Below are 27,430 nucleotides of genomic sequence, written 5' to 3' on the forward strand. Positions count from 1 at the left end.
AACCTTCTATATTATTTATTTCAAAAATATTTTCCAAGGAAAATCATCTGTGAAAACTCAAACCTTTATCAAAGCAACTCTGCCCTCTACTGTACAAAACAGGAACACACACAAAAAAACAAACATATTTTAATATGAAAAAAAATCCCTGAGATCCTCTCAGCACAGATTAACTCATATTTTTCTATCCCTGCATTTTAACTTATATTACTTTTATAATAGGCACAACAGTCCAAATAATTATTAACAACACAATCCAAAGGATGCTGTTAATTTCTGGTTTTCTTCTTGCAGAAAGACATCACAGCAGACACACTATGAGATAAGATGTAAAAAACAAAAAACAACAACAACATGACTTCTTCATGGGCTTCTTCATGAGTGGACCCTGAAAAACAAACAAAAAAATAACAACATATAAAAATAAGCTGTATCATTGCACGTTCATTATACGCACAACCCACTCATGAAACGAGATGTCCAACAGGAGGATTGTTAGTTTACATGGTTTTTCACACAAACTAAACCCCACTCACACAGATTTATTCATTGATCTGCTCCTCGTGTGAACAATAGAGATTCCGATCAGATTAAGAGAGGGAATTATCATCGTTTCATCTATCCTGGGAGGAAAATTTGAGGATGTGACGACATTGCACAAGGTATACAGTATCACTTGAAAGAATGCCGCCATTATCAATAATTCAGACATGTCCTAAAGGGAACCGGGGCTTATTTGTTTCATGAACAATAGCATGAACACAAAGAAAGCGCAGCAATGTGGGGGCTTTCAAAACATACGTATGAGATGCTAATTATGTCGACAAATCAACTCAATCAAAATAAATGGAGCCTAAAATGTAGGCCAGCCTCCTGTGGGAATAATGAAGTGTTTTATCTGTGCTTGACACCAGATATTGTAATTTACCAACCTGTCTGTCAATTATGCTGACTTGTCAAAATAAAAAAAAGGGGGAGGCATAGTAGAGGTAATACAATAAAAGCCTGTTTGCCTGTCATGAATGAAGCCGTTGAGCTTGAATATAAAAGCTTTTGTTTAGTTTTGAGAAGTGAAATCATGAAAGTGAAAGAAACCTGGCAAATCTGGTTAAAGTGCTGAAAGCCAGCACTCCGTCTAAACCGTAGAGACCGAGTGAGACGCTGCTGATGATTACATCCGCCCTCATCACGTAGCTCTGCCACACCAGGAAGTAGACCGTCAGCATGATGGTTGCCCCCGTCAAAAAGAGGTTGCCAAAAACATAGGTCTCGCTCTCTGTCAGGTTGCCCTTCACACCTGTAGACTCAGAAAAAAGCAATGTGTAAAGACTGTCTTTGAGTTTACTGATGAATGTGTCCAATTGAAGTAGTCACATTTGTCCTTAACTACGCTCAGGCCGCACAGTGCTACAGTGGTTAGCATTGTTGCCCCACTGAAAAAAGGTTATGGGTTCAAAAACACCAGTCAGCTCTCTGTGCTAACCTCTTTCTCTTTGCATAACTGGTTAAGAAATTGGCTTCATGGATGGAGTATGTTCGAATTATGAGTGTGTGTATTTAGTGAGAACAATGATTTACAACATTACCACAAGTAAACATGATATGAAAACACTATTATTTTGTTTTTAGATATTAATATCATCACATTCAATTTACTAACAACATTTCTCAAAGCATATCAACAGTCATTCTGTTAATATGTATTTTCACAACCCAAGCCCTCATTTTTCACATATTTCAGTGTTTGCAAAAACTTTCAAAACCCCCTCAAGTACAATTTGTGTCCTCCTTGCTAACTAGTAAGTGAGGATGTGACCGTTAATAACACGAAGGACTCTCCTCTAACCTTAGCTGGATAAGCAACCATAAAACAACAAATTAATGATTATTACTTTTCTTTTCTTTTTTACTTTTATTACCTGGTTAAAAATATAATAAAATGATATATCCACTCCTCTTTACTCACTAAAATGATTCAGGATCTGTTACCATGCAGATATTTGTCATCATCATTTGTCATTTGTAATTTACAAAGTTTAACTGCTGCTTATAAGATGTCTCCTACATCAGTGTAAGTCCATTCTCAGTTTGTGTAATTGAGGTCAATGTTTAAACTGCATCACATCGGCTGATGTCAGCACTTTTCAGCTTAAGATCAAAAATCCAAGCGATGATAAGAGGATTATGAAGGAAACAAACTGAGTGTAAAAGGACTACTGAAGAGTCAAAAGCACTGCGTGTGGATGGTTTTAAAGAAGGACACATGTACTCACTGGTCACTTTATTAGGTACACCAAATATCCCAACTTGAGATTTGTGGCATTGTTTGTTATCATTGCTGGAAGCAGCCATTAGAAGATGGGCACAGTGTAGTCATAAAGGATCAGACGCGGTGTTTAAATGATATTCAGTTGATACTAAAGACCTTGAAGTGGCAAGGTCCTGGCAACATTTTTTCAATTTTCTGTTGTCCAGTTTTAGTGAGCCTGTGTTGTAGCCTCAGTTTCCTGTTCTCAGTTGACAGGAGCGGCACCTGATGCTGTCCTCTGCTGCTGTAGCCCGTCTGTTTCTAGGTTCAATGTGTTGTGACATGTTCTTCTGCATGCCTTGGCTGTAACGAGTGGTCACATCCAAGCAGTCCTCTGACCTCTGGGATCAACAAGACATTTTCCCCCAGAGAACTGCTGCTCATGGATACTTTCTCTTATTTGGTCCACTGTCTTTAAGGTACAACTGATGCTATTGCTGCATATGGTAAATGGACTGGTTTATAAATAGTGCTTTTGTACTCTCAAAGAACCCTCAAAGCACTTTATTTACCCATTCATATGCATAAGTGCTTTCTATCTAATGACATATATGCACCTTTACCTCCTGAGCTACAGCACACCAACAGCCAATAAACAATCTTTGCGGTGAAGAGATGTTGCAAAGACCTAATTACTAAGCCGTAAATAAAAATCTGATATAATTTTAAACTGTTTTGTTTTTTTGTTTTTTTTTTGCAATTTCCTATTATCTAAGACCTTTTTAATAAAAAAGTTACCTTATTTAGCCTTTTATAAAATCAGATTTTAAATTCTTTGATTCCAGGATCTTGTGATAATAAACCAAATCTGGTTTATCTGGTTTATCATGAGTGCGTGTAAGCTGTCGCATATGTTTTTTGTCCTTCTTTTCTTGTTTACATGTGGTGCTAAAATGTAAATAGAAACTTGGAACACAAATGTTTATATGTATCAAGTATATGTATCACACTTCACAGTTTAGACCTACAAACTGGATGGGTAGGATAGTTATGGGTAAGGAATAATAAAGTAAATGTGAATTTGTGCAGGGTCCAGCATGTTTTCTATCAACCTTGCCAGCTTCAAGAGGCTTTATTAAACGTGCATAACAGCATGCTTGAAATGGTGCAACACGCTTTTTGATTGTTTTCTCACCACTGTAGAAATGGAGAAACTCCAGAGCAGCCAGCAGGAAGAGCAGAAAGATGTCACACACCAGAGCATCGGCAGGATAAGACAGCACCAAGCCTGACAGAAGCAGACACGGTTACCGAGTGAAGGTACATCAGTCTTTGGAAAAGTTGCGTGAGAGACATCACTCACTCTTTTTGATGATTAAGCCGAGAGTGAAGAGGAAGTAGAAGACAAAATAGGCGGCTGTCACATGGAGCAGCAGCTGCAGAGTCACAGACGACAGCTGGGTGCAAAGTTAAGCATCACTCGTTATCAGACACTTCTGACTGTGGCGTGCATGTTTTAATAATAAAATGAGAAGGATACGACACCCGCCGGCCTCCCTGCAGACACCGACACACAGAATTAGACTCGGCACAGTAAACCAAAACAGGAAGAACACCGCTGTGAAGTTTTTGTGCGTTAATTTAATAAAATATAAACGTCGTGATACGTTTACTGCTAAAGCTTATGTTTAGCAACCATAGCAACGCGTCCACCTACCTGGTCTGGGCAGCGCCATTTTGATTTTTTTACTCTCTTTAATCTACAAACGTGAACGTCGCCGCCTGCTGGTGGGAAGATAAAACTACACTCTGGGCCTGGCCAGAAAAACAAACATTATAGCTATCATATAAAATGGAAAATAAATAAAGTAAGTAAAGTAAAGCCATTTTATGGCTGTACTTTTGGATCAAATGTGTTGGCTTTCAGATTAAAGCCTATGTTTGATACCACTGGTATAAACTGTATTGCTTTTTGCTTTATTGCCCCTGGTAATTTCTCTTTTTTTTTACTGATTAAATGCTGAAACACTAACATCTACTGCATTTAACGATAGATTTAGCCATCTTAGATAGAAAAACACGTTTTTGTATGGTTTATATATGATAAACTACACCTCAGAAAGACATGCTGACAAGAAAAGCAAGAAAAATACCAGAACCATACATTCATCTATACCTTAAATAAAACAGATACATGTTTAATGAGTGTGTGGATTTGACTTGACCTCCAAACACTCCAGATCCCAATCCAAGGCTGATTCAACTGAAGCCTTGCCCCAATGACCACACTGAAAAGCCAGATATTTCCTACAGGACCAAAAGCAGAGCTAAATGGAATTCAAATATGTTGGATTTTAATTAGGTCACTGATTACTCACTTGATTTTTAGGCTATAAAAAGTACAAATTGATTCTGTTTTAGTTTGTTCATTTGTTCCAAGTGGCTAAACAGTCCATCAGTAAACTGGGTGAGAGTTGGAACTCAGGTCACAGAACAGTCTGCCAACAAAGTTTGTAGATTTGGAGTATCAGGATATAATTTGTCATTTGTTTTTAACTGATAACTTCAGTATTTATTATTTTTGTTGCTAAGGAAGACATTCATGATCAAAACCTCACCCCACAGTTAACCACACTCCAAAGTCTCCATATGTCTTTGTTTGCAGGGTTTATTTCGCCACAGCATGTAAGATTTGTGCATGTGTGCGGCACACTCATTCACACACATACAGTTTGCAAGCTATATGAGATAAGACATACAGAATACCAAAATGAACTGCTTTAACATAGCCAGCTGTTTCATTGTCCTCCGCAGCCTCTATCTGTTTCTCTTTCTTGCTTGTCCTCTGAAACAATCTGCATAGTGTGGCTGGAAGAACGGAGGCGTTGTTGTGGTTGAATGGAGGAAAAGCAGAGGGGTGAAGGGGTGGAGAGGGAGATGGTCCAGCTGTGGGAGGACAAGACAACACAACGGCATCTCACATGTGGGAGAACGGGGGGCGGGGTGGGCGTCAAGGCAGCGGGGGCTGCACACAGTGGCATTGTTATAAGGGGAGGGGGGTGGGATGCAGCTGATAAGGTTAAGAGAAATGGATCATTCCTTCAAATCCTCCCCTTGGGAAGCTTTGACACAAAACACTCCTGTTGCTGCTCGTTTAAACTCAGGAATTCAAAAAGAAGTCTTTTAAACCACGAAGCTGACTCCAGGTCAAAGTTTCACAAATGTTTTTATTACATGAAATGAGTGAGAAAATGTTTATTTTGGGGATCATGAATCATCTCCTGCTGAAAGCGAACTTTAAACTGTGCTGATCAAGTGCTGGAGTGCTCTTCTCTGAGCTGCATGCTGTTTGTGATCATGAAATAAAAGGTGTTTTCTGAGTCTAGTCAGTTCTATTTATTTTTATCCCCCAAATCACAAATTATAGATTTAGTTTAGAGATTATAATCTGATTAACAGTACCTGCCAGCCCACTATTAGAAAGAGGAAACCTATTTGATTCCGTAAAACAAAGTTTTACACACAGAAAGAGAAGGTGGCAAAAATAAAATGACAACAGATTTGTTTAAAGTTATTGCCCATGACTTGTTTAGAAAATAAAATAAATGAAATAAAAGAAATAAAAATAAGATCTAGTTAAAGGAAATAATCAGTTGTTTTGTAAAGGAATAGTGAAACTAAAAGAAAATCACTTGATTCCAACTCCAAGTTAAAACAAAATAATGATAATAAGTGAGAAGCAATGCCAAATTCATAATGAAACTATCTGTAAAGACAGACCACAGAGTCTCTGGGTCCTCACAGAAACTTTAAAGGTTTTCCTTTTTTTCCCCTGGGATGTTCGCAGCAGCACATCCCTCACCTGCCTCAGCTCCTCTCCTCCGACCCTGCTGCTCACATCCTGTCTGAGAGGGAGAGGCAAAGGAGGAAGAGGCTCAACCTGAGGGAGTCAACTTTAACCCTTTTTAATTCTTTTCTAACTTTTCATTTAACCGTCGACTTTTTCTCCCCGTGTCCCGCAGGAGGCTGCAGATCGCTTTTAAGAGCGCAAACCAAACATTACTATGAAGCGCGTGGGAGCTGAGGGGAAGGCGCGACTAAAGGGACGTTTCCAATGATCTTCTTACAGAGACTTTTGGTGACATTTAATTGAAAACAAATCGACCGAGGCTAAAGCTCTAAAGTTTTATTCAGCTGAAACGGTGAAGAACATACAGAATATTAATCCAGTGCCAAGTTTTGATTGTCTGAACAGGAGGTAAGAAGTCCTTCGCAAGCGGTGGATTAACGCGCAAGTAGAAAAAAAGTCGCGATAATTGTAATCTAGAGTCCGGGATGTTCGTGTGAATGTTTCCCCGAACCGAATTGATTTCGTTCGGAAAAGGGGAGACTTTCATGGATTTTTTATGTGGGACCCGCTAGGATGGACCAGGACGTGGTAGATGAAACAGAAGCGTTACAGAGATTTTTTGAAGGTAAGACTTATTATTAAGTTATTATTATAAGGTTTCTTCTTAAAACTTTAGAGAAGAGTGGTCTTTTTAAATTTATATAACCCGACCTTACTTCTAGAAAACTGGATTTCGTGAAGAAAATAAACCCCGATCTGTTTTTGAGTGTTTCTTTTTGTTAATTCCACTTTTACGCACAGCATCAGTGTGAAAAAGCCTCAGCTGTTTTAATTTACCGGATACGGCAGGTGGTTAACATGAGATGATAGACTGGGTGGTCATAGGAGAAAGTTTCTCTTTCACAGTAAATGTTTCCTATTTGCTGCTTACCTAAAAATAATAATTATATTGTTAAAATTCAGGGGGGTTAACGGGTTCGGGGAGAGTGGGTCGGTGGGTGAGGAGGTGGGGGGCAAAAGTGCTGGTGATGGGGAACAGATCAAGTAAAACTGGGAATCCTAAGAGCAAAAAAATGAGTTGGAGGAGGGTGGGGTTGAGGGTTGAAAGGGTGTAGGAATTCAAGTGAAGATAAATGTTGTGTTTTGTAAGTGTGCTGCAGGCACAGCGTGTGTGTTAGATACGCGATCATCATGTTGCAAACAAATGTGTCCCGTTAGCCAGCAGTTATGCTGCAAGGCTTTGGACAAAATCACTCTTCAGACTTGAATTTCGTGTAATTTCAGCTGGTAGACTTTATTTTTCTAAACTGATGTTTCTCTTTGTTTGGTTTCTGCTGTGACATTGACGTCCCCAGTTGAGCTGCCTGTCTTGAGCTCTATTATTCAGTCGCAATTTGAGTAATTGCCTGACTTCATGAGCCTTTTTTTCTTCTCTGACATTTCTCATCACATGTTGCACAAGAAAACCCCATTATTCAAATTACAAGAGTTTCCCTGTGTATTGAGTGACTGTGTAATTGTGTAAATAATAAAAGAACAATGAAGACAAAAACAGAAACAAAACGGAAGGAAAAAATAAGTCAACATATTTTAAAAGCAGCAGGAAGAAGCAGAAGCTTATTCCATCCCAACCATTTTCCTTTGTTTGGTCACCACTAATCATCACTTTTTCTTCCTCTTTATACTCTATCTTGTCACAAATCCTTAAAATGTATTAATGACTATGCAATTAAATTCACACTTTACCAGTTTGTTTGTTTGTTTTTTAATTGAATAAATAACTTTTCCAGGCAGCATCAGGTGCACGAATACAAAAACACTCTACGTGACAAGTTATCTGTGAAGAGACTTGGCACTTTATTATAGTACACACTTAGTGCTGACTTAAATATACACAGCCATCCATGACTGTCAGGGGTTTCTCGCTATTCTGACAGGAATTTAGTGTGTTTACATTCTTGCTTTGGGAGTAAGAGAGATGTTCTTACTTTGGCTTTATTTCAGCCGCTCTCGCTTGGGCTCAAATGTCAACTTGTCCATGAGAAGTATAAAGTACTCGCTTATTTTCCTCTTTCTCCTAACTACTCCTTATGATTTCGATGCCACAAGTGTTCGTCTGATATTGAATTGAAGACTTGACTTTAAAGTGGAGTGAAAGTCGAATATCTGCAAATCTGAATGTATGAGATAATTAAGCTGGGGTCTTTCAGTCATGCCTGAAACACAAACAGACGTGCACGCACACACACAGCTCTATAATGGATTTCAGCACCAGGTAAACTGTTTTAATGGTGAAATATGTATACATTCACTTTAATGTACATTCCTGGCATAGCCCTGGTAGCTGTTAAACGCAATGAGGTGAGACTGGTGTTTCTCCTCGGGTATTTGGCCTCTCGCTCTCTTTCTCTCTGACTCCATTAGAGTGACAGTTAGCAGACAGGGCGAGGAGGTGAGATAGTGCAGGCTCAGGGTGGAGAGAGACTGGCTGGGTTGAGGGAAAACCCAACGAAAGCACCAACCCCCTCAAAACTTGACCTTCTCCTCTCTGACTCACTATAGTGACTCGAAGTCGAGCCGTGTGTGAGCGCAACGTTTAACAGTAACATTCGTTGCTGTTGTCTTGGGTTTCTCCATCAGGTAAACAAACGCTTGGTTGAATCATCTGTGTGACATTTTCCAGCCTCAAAATGAGTTCGAATTTGGTGGGGAGGAAAAAAAGTGTGGATCCAGTTGACGTTACAAGGCGTGTTAGTGGGCCTGTGTAGCTGCACCTACACAGAGGAATCAGTGACGCCTACCTTACTGATCAAATCATTTTTTGTAAAATATTTTCCCGATTAACTGATTCATTACTTTCTTTTCAAAGTGACACAAAGAGGCAGCACAATCACACAAAGATATCCAGTCTACAGTCACAAAAAACAAAGAAACCCAGCAAATTCACACAGTTAACAAGCTGGAACCTTGGAACAAAAGTCCACGAATGATGAAGTGATATAAAAATATTGCTAATGAATGCTTCTGGCTTTCCAGGCACTTGGTCACAAATTAGTTTCATCACTTTCAAACGTACTCATGCAGATGGAGGATACTGTTATTTCTGTATCTGCCAGAAATAAATAATAAAAAATAATCTTTGAGCCTATAACCACTTAACAAGTCTAAAGGTGGATTAATAATTTTCCTGGTTCAAGAGCAACCCATGACCTGGGTTACTAAGTCCCGCAGTGCTCCCACAGTCACGGTGAATAGTGGATAAGAAAGATGTCACTTAGATGGTTCCTCTGATTCATGGATTTAGCAATGAAATGCTGGTCGAGGAGTGTATTGTTTTTGAGCAGCCAGGCTTACTGCGCTTACAAGTGGGTTCTATTTTTCATTGTCCCGCCCCACTCCCTTCACTTCAAACTGCCATCCGACTAATCCTCAGGTAGCGAATGTTGTTTACGGCTCCACTCGACATCAGGAGATTAAGTTCATGTTTGTGTGCAATAATTTGCAGGCAGGTAGTGTTACAGATAGTGTTAACAGAACAAATTTGCTGTGAAGACTCTGCTTCTTATTGGATGTTTAGACCGCATCTTCCATATTTTATTAGTAAGCAATAACTGAGGTCTTCTTTACTTCTCTCTGTCTAAATGTATCATCGTAAGAAAACCTTTTTTTTCATCATCTGCTACATGTTGCTCCACATCTTATCTTTATTCCTCTATTTTTTTTCCCTTTTTCAGTGTCTTCTCCCTCTTTGTTTCGCCATGCTCTATAACTCTGTCTTGCGCTGACCCTCGACCTCACAGTTGCAGTGTTTTGCTACTTTCCAGCCTCTCTCTCTGTGTCCCAGTCCCAGCCGTGTTACTCCTATAATCTTCTGAGCCAGGTCCACCGGTGCGACCAGTGCTTGTATGCGACAAGGGCTGTGTGTGGTAGCCTGGTACAGCCCTTTCTCATGACTGGGAAATAATCCTCATTATAACAGCCTTTCTCACACACACACACACACACACGTGAACATATACACAGTATGACACACACACACACATTTAGGTACCCTAATCTACGGCTTTCAGGTCTGCAGGAGAAAGGTTCTTACCCGAGTAGGGAAACATGTGAAAAATAGACAGGAATTGTTCTTCTCATTTTCTGTTTCAGGTGTTTTCAACTCAAGGACTTCAACATGCTTTGGCTACGTGCAGGTACTCTGAGCCGCTCTGTCCGCTCTGTTTCTGTCTAGATTCAACTTGTTAGTCTGCACCCAACGAGGGGGCTTTCTGTTCATCTCACTCAATAATATCTGTGTCAAAGGGATGCTCTGCACTCTTTTAACGGTAACTCTGTCATGTAAGCAAATAGAGAAGGCCAATAACCTTAGAGTTATGTCCAACTAGTCTAACACCTTCTACTGATGATTTCACACATTAACTGTAATCTGTAGGTGCTTTCCCCATGTCTCTAGTCTGAGCTGCATTTTTGAGAGCAGCTGAGTTATTGTTAGGCTGTGCGCATGGATGAAATTGACTTTATCTGAATGCATCAGTTTTTTTTAATTGATTTTTGTGGGGAGGGGGCTAGGACAAATAGGACAATGAAAAACAGATAAATAGAGAACCTTTTTGTTAAAATCAGGCTTATATATCAATGAAATCCAAAATCCAGACTCTTTATTTACAACTAGCAATGAATACTTTCTACAAATATAACTTTAATGCTCGTTAAAAAAAAAGTTGTTGTTGTTTTTTTTTTACTGTAATTATTATTGTTGGATAATCGTGCGTTGTGTTCTTGGTGTGCGTATGTGCGGCCAAGTTCACTGTAGTCCAACTGTTTGCTAATCAGGTGGACTTTGTTCACTCTTAGTTAAGATACTCACTAAGTGTTTAATTATTAACATGTTCATGCAAGCACATGCAAATCTCATTTGGTTGAGAAAATCAATAACGTTTAGAAAATTTGTTGAAGATTAGAATTGGGGGGGTTTTTTTGTTTGCTTTTTTCATAACTGTCATTAACCTTGATAATAGTTTATATATCTGTCCTCCAATTGGAAGTGGTGCCCTTGAGCCCTCCATTTAGGGAAAAAGGAAGAAAAACTGAGGAGGAATCTCTGTTCAAGGATCTAGATGTTGCATGTAAAGGAAAAACAGCCCAGTCGATTCACACTGTTGATGATAAATGTATAGTTTGGAAAGATGTTAAGACCCTGATCCACGAGGATGATGAGTAACCTTGATGTGGTGCCAAACACAAAACACCTGAGTAACATGACACCTTTAACTGAAGAGGTCGTGTGACTCAGGATTCTAACTTCATGATTGACTTAGCACATCCTCAGTCAAGGCCACTGTCCTATTTTACACGGGGAAGTGATGCCGATGCAACTTTGGAGGTATTATTTAAAAAAAAAAAAAAAAAACGTGGAAAGAAAACTTAAATTTGTGCATTTAACCAACTGCTATGAGTGAAACTGTAATTAACAAGCACTCCCACACTCAGTCCTCTGTCTTTACAAGCAAGGCATTGAAATGGTGGCAAAACACACACACTCAAAAGCATAAAAACAAGTGCGTGTTCACATGTGCACGCGTATGCGTACTCACACAGGCACACACACATACACCCCTCTCAGCCCCTAATCTCTCAAAGGGCGAGTCTGTATCGAAGTTGGACTGACAATCACTTCACTGTTCCTCACTGAACACAGCTGGACTACGAAAAACATGGAGGACAGGGAAATTTATACATCCAGTTCACAACAACTGAAGAGAAAGTGATTTAATAATCGGGGTTACGGTTACTTAATCTTTTATTCTACTCTTCTTACTAATAGTAAATAGCATTCCAGGAATTCATTTTTATTAGTAGTAATACACAAAGTGATGGGGTAAAGTCGCAAAAGTGAAAGTGTATTCAAGTTCCTGACATCCTCGTCTGACGATAACTGGACTTTACTCTTGCTTTAGCCCCAATATTTAGACCTGTGCTGTAGTACTGGTGTCTCTATCGGGTGTCCAGCCTTTATTTAAGTCACAGTCGTTCGATTTTTATGCCATTTTGTGGTTTCTGACATTCTTTGTATCAGGTTTGAATCGCATGTTGCAAAGATTTTACTCTTACCTTCTTCTCAACACAGTAATAAATGGAGCTAACTTTGATTTTCCTTTTATCTTATAAAGTCACTGCTTATATGGACAAACAAGGTTTAGCATGAGCATATAGCTCCCTTTAACTTTATGAGATTTCACTGTTTAGCTGTTCTTCCACTGCTTTACTGTTAGCTGGACTGCTACAACACTTATGGTGTTGTCAGCTGGAGCAGATAGCTGTTTTTTGTTCTGTTTTTTTAACATAAAGACTTTTAGTGAAAACAGTGGAGGAACTAAAGAGTTGGTAGAGACCAAAACAGAAAGACAGCAAATATTAGCTCTACATTATCTAACCAGCCACAATGATTTTTTAATTCAATAATTCAATAAATACATTTAAGTCACATCTCTGTTTGGTAGGGATCGGTTTCTATTGGGCAGAAAGATGGTCTGTCTCATATTTTCCCCTCAGTTTTCCACTCTGTTTTTCCTCTATAGCTAGAACCCTTAGACATTAAACTTGCATTCTGCCCCTCCTGCCTCCCTCTCCCCCCTTTCTCCTTAGCCTCCATCTATCTGCCCTCCCCTCTCACTCTATCTCTCAATTTTTTCTTATCAGTCCTGCCAGCTCAAATTTACTGCCTCTTTGGGTGGGGTGCACATCTGGATCTTATTTAAGGGGAACCATCCTGCTTTTCTCCCTTTGCACTGGCATGTATTAGGAGACATTCACCATCTGTTTCTTTCCAGTGAAAACAAGACAGTTTACATCATAAATAGTGCACCATAAGGATTTATGATGTCAAACTGTCAAATTTTATTTGATTAGCTTGAGACCAGCAGTTTAGTCTGTTGCCTTGATGATAAAGACTTATAACTTTTTTTTTCTTTTTTCTTTTTTTGCTGTACACTTTTGGGTGTTTACATATTATTCAAAATACAATGCAGTCCAAAAATGTTTAAAGTGGGTTCAGAGGAACTGTGGCACGAGTACTAGAAAGTGACCTTTCTGTTTGGTTTCAGGTAAACAGAACAAACTTTGTAGAAGATATTTTTTTCTTAAAAAGGAAAGTGAGAAAAATTTTCCAATGTTAACATAAAAATTCCTTGCATTCCCAACTGAGTAGCTGCTTAATCTATCAGAGGAAGAGTATGTGTGAGTGAGTGTGTGTGTGCAGGTTTGGGTGAAAGAAAGAGAGGGAATGAACAAGAGAAAGAAAGTCTCGGGTTCACTGACCACCCACTATACCAGCTCCCCCAACCACACTATGTCCGGCACAGTTTGGGACAATTTTAGTGACAGCTTTAGCGAACGTTTCACCTTTGTGTAACAGTGGAGATGAATGTTCTGTTTGACATAGTAAATGCCAGTTTTTACAACCTGGTTCACTCTTTTCTAAATATATCCATAAGAATGTGCTCGTCCTACATATTGGCATTTTAAAGATTAGGTGGGGTCATGTGTTTGGGATTTGTGAGGCTTTGCCTCTCAAAGAGTAAAAATGCCCCAGGGTTGGAATAAGACAAGGATTTGGAAATTATTGAAAATATGTTTCTAACTCACCTTTAAGATGAACTTAAATTTCAACAAAGAAGAAAAATACCGACAATAAAATCATGCAGTCATACTCAAAAAAGTGTATGATCAAAATTTTGATTTCATGTAAATTTTCCATGTAATTTCATTACAGAAGTACAATATAAACATTCAATTTAATGCAGTCTGGTTAAATTAAATTTACTTGATTTGTACACGTTCAGTTTGCATTAAAGGTTAATTATTTAAATAAATAAACCTTTGACTTTATATGCTTAAGCAAAATTATAATTTTTCCCTGTTTAGAAAAAAAAAACTTTTTTCTCTGAGGCTTTTGTCCAAGCTTGAAACGGTGACGTAAAGTGATTCCAGTTGCTTTGCGTAAGATTAGAAACATGCTATCCAATCCGTTTACCATTCCAGTCTATATGTGTAACCACTTAGAGGCACTGAATCATAAGCATGTAATGATGACTACCAGATCCTAGTTGCTCACTCCTGAAATGATGATGTTTAAATTGTTTAAAAGCCAATCGGAGCTCTTCTTTTTTCACGATTTTCAATTATATGTTCAAGAAAAGATAACGACCTTTTAATCCGTGAATGTGTTAATACCACATGCTCTACTGAGTTTATAATATGTTTTTAATGTTCGTTTTGTGTTACGTTTTTAGATAGGGAATGGTTACAACACAGGCTTATGTGGAAACCGCAGTTCTTGTGGCACTGAGTGAAGTTGCTGAAAGACTCCTTTTGCTAATCCCCAGATGCTCTCCATCTCCCCTCCATGTTCCCAACCCTCCCTTCACCACAGGTCATGATATTACCAGCTCTCTGGAACCAGCCAACATCGACACCAGTATCCTGGAAGAGTACATCAGCAAGGAGGACGATAGTGCTGACATGTCAGTAGGGACTCTGAACCAACCCAGCAACGTCAAAACAACATGCGCCAACCACATCAGATCATGTTGTTACAAAGGAATTTGTTTTTCCTGATAAGGCTAATCCCTTTTTCTTCTTCTTTTCTCCCAGCTGTTTCTCAGAGGTCCACAGCACCCCAGGACCAAATTATTCATCTCCCCAAGCAGGAGTGTCCTCCTCTGGAGGGTTGGTGTGTGGTGTGAGCCCCCCTATCCCACTACGCCAAGGAGCCCCTCCACCTGGGCCCCCTAGCTGCCAGAACGCCTACCCCCCAGGTCCATCGCTGGGCCTCCGACACGGCTACCCCTGTCTGGCACAGCAACAGCAGCAGCAACACCAGCAACAGCAGCAGGCTCACGTCAAACCTGAGAACAGGGGCCATTACGCTCCAGGGTGAGCACAATAGCATGGCGTTAGATGGATAGAGGTACAGGGAGGACAAAAAACATAACGTGAGTTGATGAAAAGGAGTGTAGATCCTAGATGCTCTTGGCACCTCACAGCCTACAGCTCCATTATGCAATCAATACTTAATCAAGCGTCATTTGAACAAATAAAGCTTCAGACGCTCAAGAGGGGGGAGGGAGACTGATAACAGCCAGAGAGAAAGAGAGTCAAATTACGTCCTGCAAAAAAAATTCAGACGCACACATCTCGTGTAAAGGGCTTGTACATGAGAGTGATCCCAGGTTCTGCCTTAGATATAATGGCAGTTAGAAAACAAGAAGAATGTATGGGGACGATTTCTAGCATGGTAGAATTTTAAATATAGCTCTGATTTTAAAATCTTGCTATTGTTAGTTTGTGAGGGTAATCTACTACCTTATTTGTTTTTATATTTGTTTATTAGGACACTACCTGAGTCACCCCCAGACTCCAGCTCAGAACCGTACTCTCCCCAACAGGTGAATGGTGAGTAACAAGTGGTTTTTTTTCTCTCCTTAAAAAGAGAAAAGTCAAACGAGCTCCAATAATAAGGAAAAGAAGTGGTGCTTTAAATCAAAGAAAGTAGGAAAAAGTATGAAAGGTTTACACAGGTTAAAGCAACTTCACTGAGTCAATATCTGTTAGTCATCGGTTTGGTGTGTTTGAACAAGCAGAAACTCGAGTTCATTTGCAAACAAATCGATACCTAACAAGACACTAAAGGAAGCTGGTGTCTGGTATTTATTAATGTTTTAATTATCTACATTTTCTGAACGCGTTCATTTCAGGTGCACTTCTGAGTTCAGCGTACAAGCTGAATACCGGCCGTGCCCAAAGTCAAATTTCTACGCCGCTCAAACACCTGTGTTGGTATTAGTAAAAAGGTGTGGAATGGTGTTATCTGATGGGCACCCCTTCAGTTTGAAACAATAGAAAAAGACCTTTAGCCAAGGTTGGAGGACAGCAGAATAAACTGCAGGAAGAAAATGCAAAACAGGAGGATTGATACGTAGGAGGAAATTTACATTCTGAGTGCGAAAACGGAGCCACAAGGGCCGACAGTTTGTAGAACAATGTAACCATAATTCTCCTTTCCCAATGGGTTTTTTTTTAGATCCTCACATGATCAGGACCATGACTCCAGAGAACATGTGCCACATGACTCCAACACCGCCTCTCCCCCCACACGGGCACTATCCCAGCATGCATCGGGACATGTACCTGAAGCCTGAGCCCATGATATCACAGTACCCCATTGGACCGGCTGCAAGCGGAAGTGGAGACATGCAGCAGACGCAGATGCTTCATCAGTTACTTCAGCACCCTCAGGGTCAAGAGTGAGTCATGACGATGCACAGGGTTGAGGAGTTGGGGGTGGATTGCGTTGCCCAGAGAGAATGATGGCTAATCTTTACAATTTCTTTCTCTCACAGCAGCGTTCCTGTTCATCAAGCGAAGAAGAGGAAGCACTCTGACTCTCCCAACAGCACCCTGAATTCCCAAATCCTCACAGGTATCATCAAACAAGAACCAGGTAGGCAGGCATCTTCTTTTTCCCCCTTCCTTACCTCCTCTACTTCACCTTCTCTCCGCTGCCCTTAAACTCTAACACAGATAAAGACTCTTACAGAACAGATGTGAACATTATTAACACTCCTTGGTCACCCTTTAATAGCCCACATTTCAAACTGTTTTTCACAGGTTTAATGCAGGATGCAGACAATGCCTACCTGGACCCAAATTATCAGTGCATTAAGTGGCAACCTCACCAGCAGAACAAGTGGACGCCGCTATATGATGCCAACTGCAAAGAGCTGTGGGTGGAAGTTCATTTGCACACGTTGTAATCTTTATTTGGAACGAAAAGAGCAGAAATACCCCACAGAGGATCAAAAATGAGAGGAGTCTTAATTAGTTAAATGGATAATGCGAACAAAGTGTATAGCGGGAGTGCCAAAGGAATAGGAGTGTTGCAAAAAAGGCCTCTAAATTCCTCAGTGGTGAGCTGTGCGGGGGAGTCTCGAGCACAGGGTTTCGGCTTAGAAAGGCAACGTGAGGAGGGGGTGTAGGGAAAAAAATTAGCGTGCACCTTCTTATGCACTCACAGTGCCAAAATAAAAAGAAGTATAGGTAGGGAGGAGGGTTAGAATGAACTCACTAGACCTTTCAGATATGTTATCAAAACCACCTGGTTGACCATCACAGCTTTTAGAACGCCATGCCTACTTAAAATAGAGAAGAAAGACAAAAAAAAAAGTCTTTTCATTTATTATGAAGTCCCTTTTTTTATTCAGATCTTTTAGGAATCTCAAATACATACACCAATTTTATTAAGCTACAGTGTAATTGATTTAAAATTAATGTTAAGGACAGATAAATCCACATGCATGTCTTTATCTTTAGTGATAAAAATACAGAAACTATGACGTTTCCTGTTCCTAGTGTTAAGATGCTTTCTCTTTCCCTGCTTTTAGCCCGATGCCAACCTACCGCGTTGACGCTGACAAAGGCTTCAACTTCTCCTTAGCTGATGATGCTTTTGTTTGCCAGAAGAAGAACCATTTTCAGGTCACGGTATACGTCGGCATGCTTGGAGATCCCAAGTACGTCAAGACAAGCGAAGGACTGCAGCCCATTGATTGTTTTTATCTCAAACTTAACGGAGTAAAGGTGAAAGCAACATCGAGGCAGCAGTATTGTGACTGGCTGTAGTACTTATTAGTTCTTGACTGTATGGGTTATTTCTACCTTCACTGCCAGGTGGAAGCCATGAATCAGTCCATCAGTGTGGAGCAGTCGCAGTCTGACCGCAGCAAGAGACCTTTCAAGCCAGTCCTGTGAGTTTGAGCTTTTTAATTGAGAAACAGTAAATAGCTGTAGTGTTTTTTTAAACAATCTCTTGATTTTTGTCTCTTTCAGTGTCACTTTGCCTTCAGATCAGGTCACTAAGGTCACAGTGGGACGGCTCCATTTTAGCGAGACCACAGCAAATAACATGAGAAAGAAGGGCAAGCCAAACCCTGATCAGAGGTGAAAAGCCACTGCACAAAAAAGTACCTCACGCTTTGCTCACAGGCCAAGCTCTGGTAGTCACATCTACCTCGGATTTTTCTGCCTTTCCAGGTATTTCATGCTGGTGGTGGCGCTCCACGCACAGTCCCACAATCAGAGCTACACTGTGGCGGCTCATGTGTCTGAGAGGATCATCGTCAGGGTAACGTCTGGCCATGTCTGTCTGCTTCCTACAACAATCATATCCCTTGTGAATGTGACACCTTACTCTTTGTCTGCTATGCACTCCTTTCTGTAATACACTATTTCTCACATCATCTTCTCTCTTTTCTGTTCTTTCCATTCGTTTTATCTGCATGCCTGTAATCTTCATTACACCTCAAATACTTTTGTTTAGAAGAGTTCATATTATGAAACAAAGCACATTGTTACTGTCTTGTGAAAACTGTATATCTTTAAAAAAAAATCTACTATTCATGAACTAAGTACAACAGTCTGGATTTATGCTTGCATTTTAAATTCATCAGGTTTTATATCTTCTGAATGTACCTAAAATGTTAAAATCCCCAAATTTTGAAAACAATTGTTTTTGCTGGACAGTGACAGTGTTGTCATTAACCTACTCAGATAGCAATATTTGCTTAAAATGTGGTTTTCTTGTGGTTCACGTTTAGCCTTTACTGACAGTGATGGCCGTTGCTATCTCAATTCAGCCACACCTTAAACAGTAACCCTCATTTCATTATATTTTGCTTCCAAAGAGACAGACTTTCTTGTAATTTTTAAAGTGGTTGTTATGACGCTTCCACACTCATGAAAGCCACGGCTTGCTGTTGATTGGCTGCCATGGGAGGACCATCAGCTAATGCAGGGTACCTGTGTCTTGCAGGCTATAAAAGCTGGCCCAGATGAACTGCTCAGTCTCTCTTCTACTCCACCTGACACAACCTATTGATGAAGTTTTGATTAGGTTATGTTTATTACATCATTTTATACTTTAATATATTTAAACTCTCTCCTTGTCACCTACTTTTACCCAGTTTGTGACAGTGGTCTTGAGCATTCTTTTGACATTGGCTTTTTTCCCCCTCATTTTTGTTCGAGTCCTTGTACCTGATATTTTCAGAATAATTTTTTTTTTTTTTTTTTTTTTGCAAAGCCACACACATACCTATAAAGCACTAAAAAAATCACCTAACTGAAGGGAAGATCCGGTGGTGTGTCAATTTTAAATTGGATCTTTAGGCCCTCACTACCAAACACATCATTTGTTTCTATTTCTTTACTCAATTCTACAAAAAATGCCAAAAATAACATAGTTTGACGGGCTTAAAATGGTATTTAGAACCAACAAGGTGATTTCCACAGAGCTATGAGGCAAAAACTTGGCACATCTCAGCATGATGTGGAGTGTGTTCTTAAAAATGTATGAAAACTGGACAATTGACAAAACAATAAGCTGCAGGTCTCGAGCATATAAACAGTGCCTTAAAGTCATGTCCTTAAAAAATATACTGATCCGTCTACTGTTCACTAAAGCCTGACCAGAAATGACCCCAGTGAAAAGATGTCAAGAAGCTTTCTTAGGGAAGGGAAGCAGGGAGAAAAGGTTGAGGTACGCCAAACTACACAAGATCTGGACTAAAAATCAATGCCATCAGGTCTGATGGAGTGTTGAATCTTTAAATCTTCATCAATATGTTCCAAACTCATGGTTTGGGGCTGCATTTCAGAAAGCGGTGTTGGGGATCTTGTCAAAATTGATGGAAGTATGAATGCAGAAAACTCTCTGATTTTGATCTGCCATGCAATACCATCTGGAAAGCCTCTGACTGGCAACAGCTTCTTTTTTCAGCATGACCACGCTCACTGTCAGTCATGAATTGACCTCCCCAGAGTCTGAATCTCAGTATTATTGAAGCAGAATGGGTCCATCTTGACACAGAGCAAAAATATAAAAAAAATGAGGGGTGGCTTGAGACTTTTGCACAACACTGTATATGAGCCAGACCTTAGGGACATCAGGCCATTTGACACTACTATAATTGACCTATAAGTGCTAAGGTAATCCTGACATATCTAATATGTATGCTATCTGGGTAGATTTGTAAAGCATATGATTACAAAGTATGATAGCAAATATTAGAAGAGCTTTTTGACTGTGACACATACATTTGCTTATTGTTAGACAATGACTTATTAAACACTAAATAAGCTTGTCTGCTTTCTTGCAAAAAGCAAGATGAGAAGACGTTACACATGTCTGCACGGTAATGCCGGTTAGCTAAGCTTAGCCTAGCATAGCAGCAATACAGAACTGGAACAGCTCGGTTACTTTTGGTGGTTTGTATGATGTGTTGCCTGTCCATGTAAACAAATGAAAAGTGTTTATAGTTGTAAGGCAGAGTCATCATTTTATAATGACTCACTTAGAAAACGTCTGCTTGGATCTTCTTATCTTGTTTGCAGGAAAGCAAATAAGCATATATTCCTAAATGTCAACCTGTGTTTTTTTGGAGCATTGCACCTATCTTTTAAAAAAATCTTTTTTATTATAACATTTTCAAAATCCCAATCACAGATTTTCTTTGTATCTCCTTCTTTGCTTCTCTGCGACAGGCATCCAACCCAGGCCAGTTTGAAAGCGACAACGAGGTGCTGTGGCAGCGCGGACAACTGCCAGACTCCGTTTACCACCACGGGAGAGTCGGTGTCAATACAGACAGACCGGACGAGGCCCTCGTTGTCCATGGCAACCTGAAGGTCATGGGCTCCCTTGTGCATCCATCTGACATCAGGGCCAAAGAAAATGTCCAGGAGGTCAGGATGGGACTCACAGTGTACATGTGTGCCTCAAAACTCTCAGCGTGTCATTGTGTGTTTTCAGCACACCATCGTGAATCATGCCATCCAGTCATGTCGTGTTGTATTCTTCATCTGCAACGTTAGCGTTGTGTTTTCATACCATCTGCACATTCTGTCTGCGTGTAGGTCGACACCACAGACAATTTAAAACGGATTTCTCAGATGAGGCTGGTCCATTATCAATACAAGCCTGAGTTTGCTGCCACCGTGGGCATAGAGAACACTGCAGAGACTGGTAACAACTTCATGAAAAAAACTATACAAGTTTAAATCTTGCATTTCAGCATCTCATTTGTTTGTACAGTATATCATGCTATCATCTCAATGTCTTCATTTAGTATAAGTCCATTGTTAAGTATATCCTGCATTAATCTCTGAGGGCTTGCATTCTTACTTTTGGTTTTGGTGTATCCTTCTGCAGGAGTGATCGCTCAAGAGGTTCAACAAATTTTGCCTGAGGCAGTGAAAGAGGGGGGTGATGTGGTGTGTGCAAATGGAGAAACTATTCCCAACCTATTAGTTGTCAACAAGGTAATGAAAGTTCAGGCATGCATACAGTACCGTGCTCAAAGTCTTTACCATCAACTCTAATTGCTTCCTCTAATTTCAAAGGAGCGTATCTTTATGGAGAATGTCGGAGCGGTGAAGGAACTGTGTAAGCTGACGGACAACCTGGAGACTCGTATCGATGAGCTGGAGCGTTGGAGCCGCAAACTGGCCAAACTGCGTCGCCTTGACAGCATGAAGAGCACCGTGAGCGGGGGCACGGTCAGGTAAGAAAAATTCATTTACACATTATCACACAATGACGGTATGACCGTAAAGGTTTAAGAAATTACCTGTATTTTTCTTGTTAATGTAGCCAGTCAGGAAGTTATTTTAGCAGGACAGGAAGTGGCCCACTAAAGAAAAAGACAGTCAAACCAGGAAGCAAGGTGCGTGATGATGCTGGCTGTTTTTTTTTCCCCTTTGTTATTGTTGTTATTGTTCTTTTTTGAAGTAAAATGTGCTAATTTAATTACATGTGATCTGCTTATTGCAGAATTTACCTCCAGATCAGGGCTGCATCAGTCAGAAGTTCATGCAGGGAACCATCCTGGCACTGGTTGTGGTCATGGCTTTCAGGTTAGAGGAGATAATGTGTTTGGTGAGGGGACATTAAACCCTAGACTATATATAAAAGATGGACATAGACGCCATTCATCATCCATTTGTTTAAGCCCCAACTTTATGCCTGAAGTTGAGCATTTTGGCTGTTTTGTTTTAATTTTTCTAAACATCACAAGTAAGCGGTGGCTCTCTCTGAAAAATGCATGCTCTTTAGCATACCTTAAAGGATACTTCGCTTTGTCATGTATTTTACTCTAAAAGTATTTTACTCAAACCAAATAAGAATGAATAAACAAGAGTTGAAACTACCAACTGAGATGATAAACTCATTAGCAAAATCTTTACCACGTTCATAAATTAGGTGAGAAAAAGAGCTATTTTCTGATAAATTTCTATGTAACTGTACTTCTTGCTGCAACAAAAGGAGTCGCCCCCTGCTGACCATTATAAACAATGCAAGTTTTTAAACCAGTCAAACAACAGGTGCAACGCCCATCTTTTTTTATATTGTCTATGAGTGGGCCAATAAAAAACGGATACATTCTGCACAGTGGTGATATGATGATGTTGATTTATTGGATCTTTATTTGTCCACAGTGTCATTTCCATGTCTGTGCTTTATGTACTCACTCTTCACCACAGAGGGGATGTCACAGAGAAAGATGGGTATGTGTTTTTAACACACAAACACCTAAGTCTTGTAGTAAAATGAAATTCATTTTTCACTTCTTTGTTAATGCCTTTCTATATAATCTGTCCCTGCTTTCTGTAGCTATGTTCCTTCCTGTGTTCTCTACGTCTCTTGGATGCCCATCTTCACTGCCACTATAACTGTCTGTCCACCTGTCTGCCCATGGTACACAATCAACACCCAGTCCTACTACTCAAATTTCCTGATCTGCTCTTTCAGTCTTATCTTTGATTGCTTAGTAGGGTGTTTCTTTTGTTCTGTCTGAAAGGAGATCATGAGTCACATATCTAAGCATTCTTAAACTGTCTTTTACATTAAGTGTATCATTACTTGAACTAAACCATGTCCTCCTCCTGTACCAATGAATCTGATGCAGGCCAAGAGCTGAAGTGGGATCCTCCCGCAAGGGTCCAGATACTCCATTGTCCACTACCCTTGCACCAGGTGAGTGGAGGCTCTTATCAAATGACCAAGCGGGATCAACTTTCACTGTTAAGTAGTAGTGTGAATAGTTTTGCTTATCTGATTTCATTCTGTTTCCTCAAAACTCCTCCAGCTTGCTGTTCAACCACAGCCATAAACAACCAATCAGCTACTGTTTCAACAATGAGTAACAACCAATCCACACCAGGTATCAAAGTCTCTGGTAATGTGAAAAAAAGTCTTGTTTCTGAATGTCCATACACATTTATTATTCCTCCCTCTCTAGCTTTTAGCAGCCTAGTTCCTACACCCGGCCTGATTAACAAGAAGGCCAAGTCCAGACTAATGGACAAAGATCACAACAGAAACCGTCTGAGTCACACATCAGCACCCATTTATTTTGCCAAGTCCAAAAGGCCCAGCCCTGAAGAGACGGATGGAGTGGGAGCCATCAACCGTCTTCCTGGTGGGCAGCATCCACTGCCACGCAGACAACGCAGCCTGCACACAAAGGGTAAAAATCACAGCCCAGCCAGGGCACTTTCTTCACACGCATAATATGCAGTATGCAAACACAGTAAAGCCATTTGTTTGACGACGGCAAACAAAGATTGTCTGCATGCTGTACAAAGGAATGCTATTAGTTTAGCTTCTAATGCTATTTTATTCCCCCTTTTTTCAGGAGTGAAATCGGTTCCTTCTCTCACTAGCTTATATATCATGGAGACAAACCAAGAAATCAAAGCGCAAAACTGTGCAACAGCAGAAAGCTGCAGGTAAACACACAAAGGTTACGCTAATTTAGAGTTATGTGCACATTTTCACTATGAAAAGCAAGTAAACACTAATAAGAAAGTAAGAAGAACAGTTTTATTGTGCCTTGGATGTTTTTGAACTCTACTGTAGGGATATTTTTTTTGCTAACATGGCTGGAGTTGGGAATATGGTCACTATCAATCCAGTAACGCTTCATCATCTGGAGTGTTACATTATCAATGCATTACAACTTTGCATTATTAGTGTTAATGCACATTTTCTCTGTCTCATCTGTAGCTACACGGTATCACTTCATGGAAAAAGAAATTCCTCCATGTCACAAATCACTTTGCACATGACGTGAGTACGCAAACGCCATCTGACATAACAATAGCAAAGTTTGGATTTATAAACAAATGAATTCATAGTAATGTTTTAAGTTTCCTAGAAAGACATGTGGGATTTGGTACTAACTACAAACTAATGGATGGAACTACTATAACTGTTTTCTCATGAAATGATTTCTCATACATTAAGCTCCAAATTGCACATTTACATTTTCAACGTTCAACATGCGAGATATTGTTGGGAGATTATCAGGAAATAAAAGACCGAGATAAAATAAAGCTTTACCAACACAGGTCTACAAACAGCGTGTGGGTACGGCAATGTGGAGCCACCAAGGGACGTTTATGCCCCAACCACACAGAAACACAGCTCTATAATGAACAGAGTACATCAACAAAGGTACTTAATAACATTTATATATTCCTCATCTCTCATGTAATGAAAATATTTTTCATTGTTTTGTCAGTTGATGCTGCCATAATTATATAATACTGATATTATATAAAATATTTCCTACATTACTGTAATTTTCTCATTTTTTGAATGAGATATTCTTATGTCCTTTCTGCTTCTCTCTAAGGGGACTCGTCACTTGTGGTCGGTGCCTGTGCTGCCTTACCAAGACATCACCTATCACTTTCGTGTCTCCCTGTCTGTGAGTAACCTGGTCCTCCAAGACATACAGTCATCGTGGATGTTCTTCTGCGTTCTGTAATCTGTTTATGGTTGTTTGGGTAAAGTCAGAAGTGAGTAATTAATTCTGTTTTTCTTACACGCTTTTTTGTTAACAGAGTGACAGAGTGAGCTGTGACACTGAAGGAAAATCTGCACCATACTCTGACTACCATTTTCTCATAGAAAGCAGCTGCGTGTGAGGAAGCAGATGATGCATCCCAGTCCCTTTACAGTATACCATATTTCTCCATTTGTATGCGGTTATGATGGGATCAAGCTTTGTCTAATTATTGTACATTATTTTAAAGATATTCAAACAGAGCAAACGATTTACTGTACCACCACTGTAGTCCCTTTCATATGTATATGCATTAAGACATCTCCTTTTGCTGTGATCACTGGAGTTTGAAACACTGTATATGTCTTTTTTTTCTGTCACTGGAAATGTTGATGACTGACTCTGAAAACTGTGTCGTACCACTGTTAACTGCTAATGTAAAAGTAACGCACTTAGTTCATAGCTCAACAATTTTTATTTTTTAAATTTGTTACTCATCACTATGTCTTCCATTCCTAATATAAACCGTAACATTGTTTTTAGCAGAATTTTCTAAATCAAGTCCAGGCTACGATGTTACAAGAGAAGGCACTGCAAACATACACTATGAATCTGTATATACAACAAAACCAGTCACAACTGGTTTGGAAGAATACTTCTCAATACTTTTATACACTGGAGAGGAGATCACTGGCTTCTGCTGAAGGCCACGGTAAATGGTTGCAGCTAGCACTGAAAAGATACCTCAGTAGTGCACAGTGTCTGCAGTGGAGCTTTGTGCTGAGTCTGCAGCAGTCAGCTGTACTGCCTATCCTAATGCAGCCCCTGACTAAAATCCGTGCACAGAGGTGTGCACACTCTGCAGCATTTCTGTCTCAATCGTGACACTGAATTAAACACGAAGTTGTTACATGTTAATGCATATTACTACACAGAAACTGCTTCTTAAATGCATTAAAAAAAACACCTCAAAACCTCTGAGCTGTGCACATTGTAGCAGATTCCTTAGAGGATATATGTTAAGACTGGAAAGCATACAAATCACAGGAAATTAACACGATGCACTGAGAGCTCGCTGAGTCCAACACTGACAATATTTCAAGAAACACTGGAATAGCTTACACTGTATCTTGCTAACTGGACAATGCTGGTAAGGCAATAAATATGAATATGAAATATGTCATTTCATGTGCATGCCCAATCAATTTCTCTAAAACGGTACATTGTAGCTGAGATGCTGCTCCAGCTTGGAAGTTCTTGTCTTAATGCCTTGATCACAAACCTACGAGGAAATTACACACATATAAAACTGGATTCTATACACTGGACTCTTTCCTCTGTTTTTCTGGATGTATTTTAAAACAATTTTTCCTTTGCTTATACAGCTAAGTATATGCAGTGATAACATGTTTGATATAACTGATTTGTATTATGTTTTCTTTTTGTATTAGCTTCTCTTGTCTCAAAGGAAATCTCCATTTAACTTCAGACGTTGTGGTTTTGTTGCATTTACTGAAATTTGCTTTTCAATCCTAGTCCCGTAAGTGTCTTTATTAAGAAAAAAAAACACATTTATATTAAATAGGAAAAGCCATCAGATAAAGTTTATGGACTCTGTAATAATATGAATATTCTGTACATGCTTTCGCTATAATTATTATGACTTCAGTGGGCATATGGTACTATTTTAGCTTATTTATAATTCACCAGCTAGCATAATGAAACCACTGTAGCACTTTTTGCACTGTACATATATATACGAAAAAGGCTTTTGCTGTATCCAGTGCACCAGACTGGTGTCAGACACTTTGGTAGAACTGGGTTGTTTGTAACTGTATAGCTTCATTTTTTGTCACTACCAATGCTCCTTTTTATCGGGTGTGTTTTATCATATTGTTGTTTGGTTTTTTTTGGTTGGTTTTTTTTGTAGTTGATTTTGATATCAATAATATATTAACTTTCAGCTACTGGAGCCAAGGAATGATTGATAAACATTAAAACATGCATATATTAAAAGGCCCATGTGTAAAGAAAAAAAAAAGCAAAAGACTAAAGCTCAGTGACTACATTAATATCACTACTTTTCATTTTCAAAGCTTTTGTCAATAAATATGCTGTAACACTATGAATGCATGCAGTAAATAAATTTACTATTACATTTCCTAAGGTTTTATTTCATTTTATGCTGTTTAGACTACCTGCTCTATAAGACCGCTATGGACGTGTATGGAATAATTTTAGTTATTATCTCATTATTTTCACTTACTAAGTATCTTGAAAATTTCCCTCACTTCTAAGTGACTGGGAAATTTCGAGATATTAACCCGAGATAAATCAGAAAGAAACAAACGGTTAGCTGAAAAATAGCTGTTCATTCAGCCCGTTAGATGGCAGTCGACGGTTTATGAAAAGTCTTTAAACACA

General features: G+C 39.5%; 2 protein-coding genes across 4 annotated transcripts; one reads left to right on the forward strand and one right to left on the reverse strand.

Moving 5' to 3' along the window:
* On the reverse strand, nt 1-10,222 carry LOC100711904 (transmembrane protein 80). Of its 2 annotated transcripts, none has more exons than XM_025908793.1 (6): nt 10,192-10,222; nt 3,789-3,805; nt 3,612-3,705; nt 3,444-3,536; nt 1,096-1,297; nt 1-388 (listed from the first exon to the last, which is right to left on the reverse strand). In XM_025908793.1, exons 1-6 carry the CDS (start codon nt 10,205-10,207, stop codon nt 376-378), a joined length of 435 nt encoding a protein of 144 aa, XP_025764578.1. In that variant the 5' UTR covers nt 10,208-10,222; the 3' UTR covers nt 1-375. The 2 variants fall into 2 exon arrangements, with proteins under 2 accessions (XP_025764578.1, XP_003440387.1); XM_003440339.3 differs by lacking the exon at nt 10,192-10,222 and adding an exon at nt 3,966-4,011.
* On the forward strand, nt 5,988-27,168 carry myrf (myelin regulatory factor). Of its 2 annotated transcripts, XM_005470642.4 has the most exons (27): nt 5,988-6,723; nt 14,533-14,623; nt 14,754-15,035; nt 15,493-15,554; nt 16,183-16,405; nt 16,502-16,602; nt 16,770-16,884; nt 17,543-17,738; nt 17,829-17,905; nt 17,988-18,098; nt 18,192-18,282; nt 20,700-20,900; nt 21,072-21,180; nt 21,367-21,476; nt 21,558-21,718; nt 21,808-21,880; nt 21,988-22,070; nt 22,653-22,721; nt 22,828-22,911; nt 23,123-23,190; nt 23,303-23,377; nt 23,456-23,683; nt 23,852-23,945; nt 24,223-24,285; nt 24,567-24,672; nt 24,854-24,928; nt 25,065-27,168. In XM_005470642.4, the coding sequence occupies exons 1-27, from the start codon at nt 6,672-6,674 to the stop codon at nt 25,146-25,148; spliced, it is 3,084 nt and encodes a 1,027-aa protein (XP_005470699.1). In that variant the 5' UTR covers nt 5,988-6,671; the 3' UTR covers nt 25,149-27,168. The 2 variants fall into 2 exon arrangements, with proteins under 2 accessions (XP_005470699.1, XP_019217196.1); XM_019361651.2 differs by lacking the exons at nt 5,988-6,723; nt 14,533-14,623; nt 14,754-15,035 and adding an exon at nt 15,291-15,396 and having other exon boundaries at nt 18,192-18,297.
* The last annotated feature ends 262 nt before the right edge of the window (nt 27,169-27,430 follow it).

The sequence above is a fragment of the Oreochromis niloticus genome, linkage group LG7, assembly GCF_001858045.2.
Source record: "Oreochromis niloticus isolate F11D_XX linkage group LG7, O_niloticus_UMD_NMBU, whole genome shotgun sequence".
In the NCBI taxonomy this organism is placed as follows: Eukaryota; Metazoa; Chordata; class Actinopteri; order Cichliformes; family Cichlidae; genus Oreochromis; species Oreochromis niloticus.

Excerpts from the sequence above, each read along its gene's own strand:
- LOC100711904 (XM_003440339.3), bottom strand. Across the intron at positions 3,537-3,611 it reads CGGCTTAATCATCAAAAAGA|GCTTGGTGCTGTCTTATCCT; the intron begins GTGAGTGATGTC and ends TGCTTCTGTCAG. Across the intron at positions 1,298-3,443 it reads GTTTCTCCATTTCTACAGTG|GTGTGAAGGGCAACCTGACA; the intron begins GTGAGAAAACAA and ends CTGAGTCTACAG.
- myrf (XM_005470642.4), top strand. The coding sequence starts at position 6,672 with ATGGACCAGGACGTGGTAGATGAAACAGAAGCGTTACAGAGATTTTTT. Across the intron at positions 21,477-21,557 it reads ACCTATTAGTTGTCAACAAG|GAGCGTATCTTTATGGAGAA; the intron begins GTAATGAAAGTT and ends CTAATTTCAAAG. Across the intron at positions 23,684-23,851 it reads ACGCAGCCTGCACACAAAGG|GAGTGAAATCGGTTCCTTCT; the intron begins GTAAAAATCACA and ends CCCTTTTTTCAG.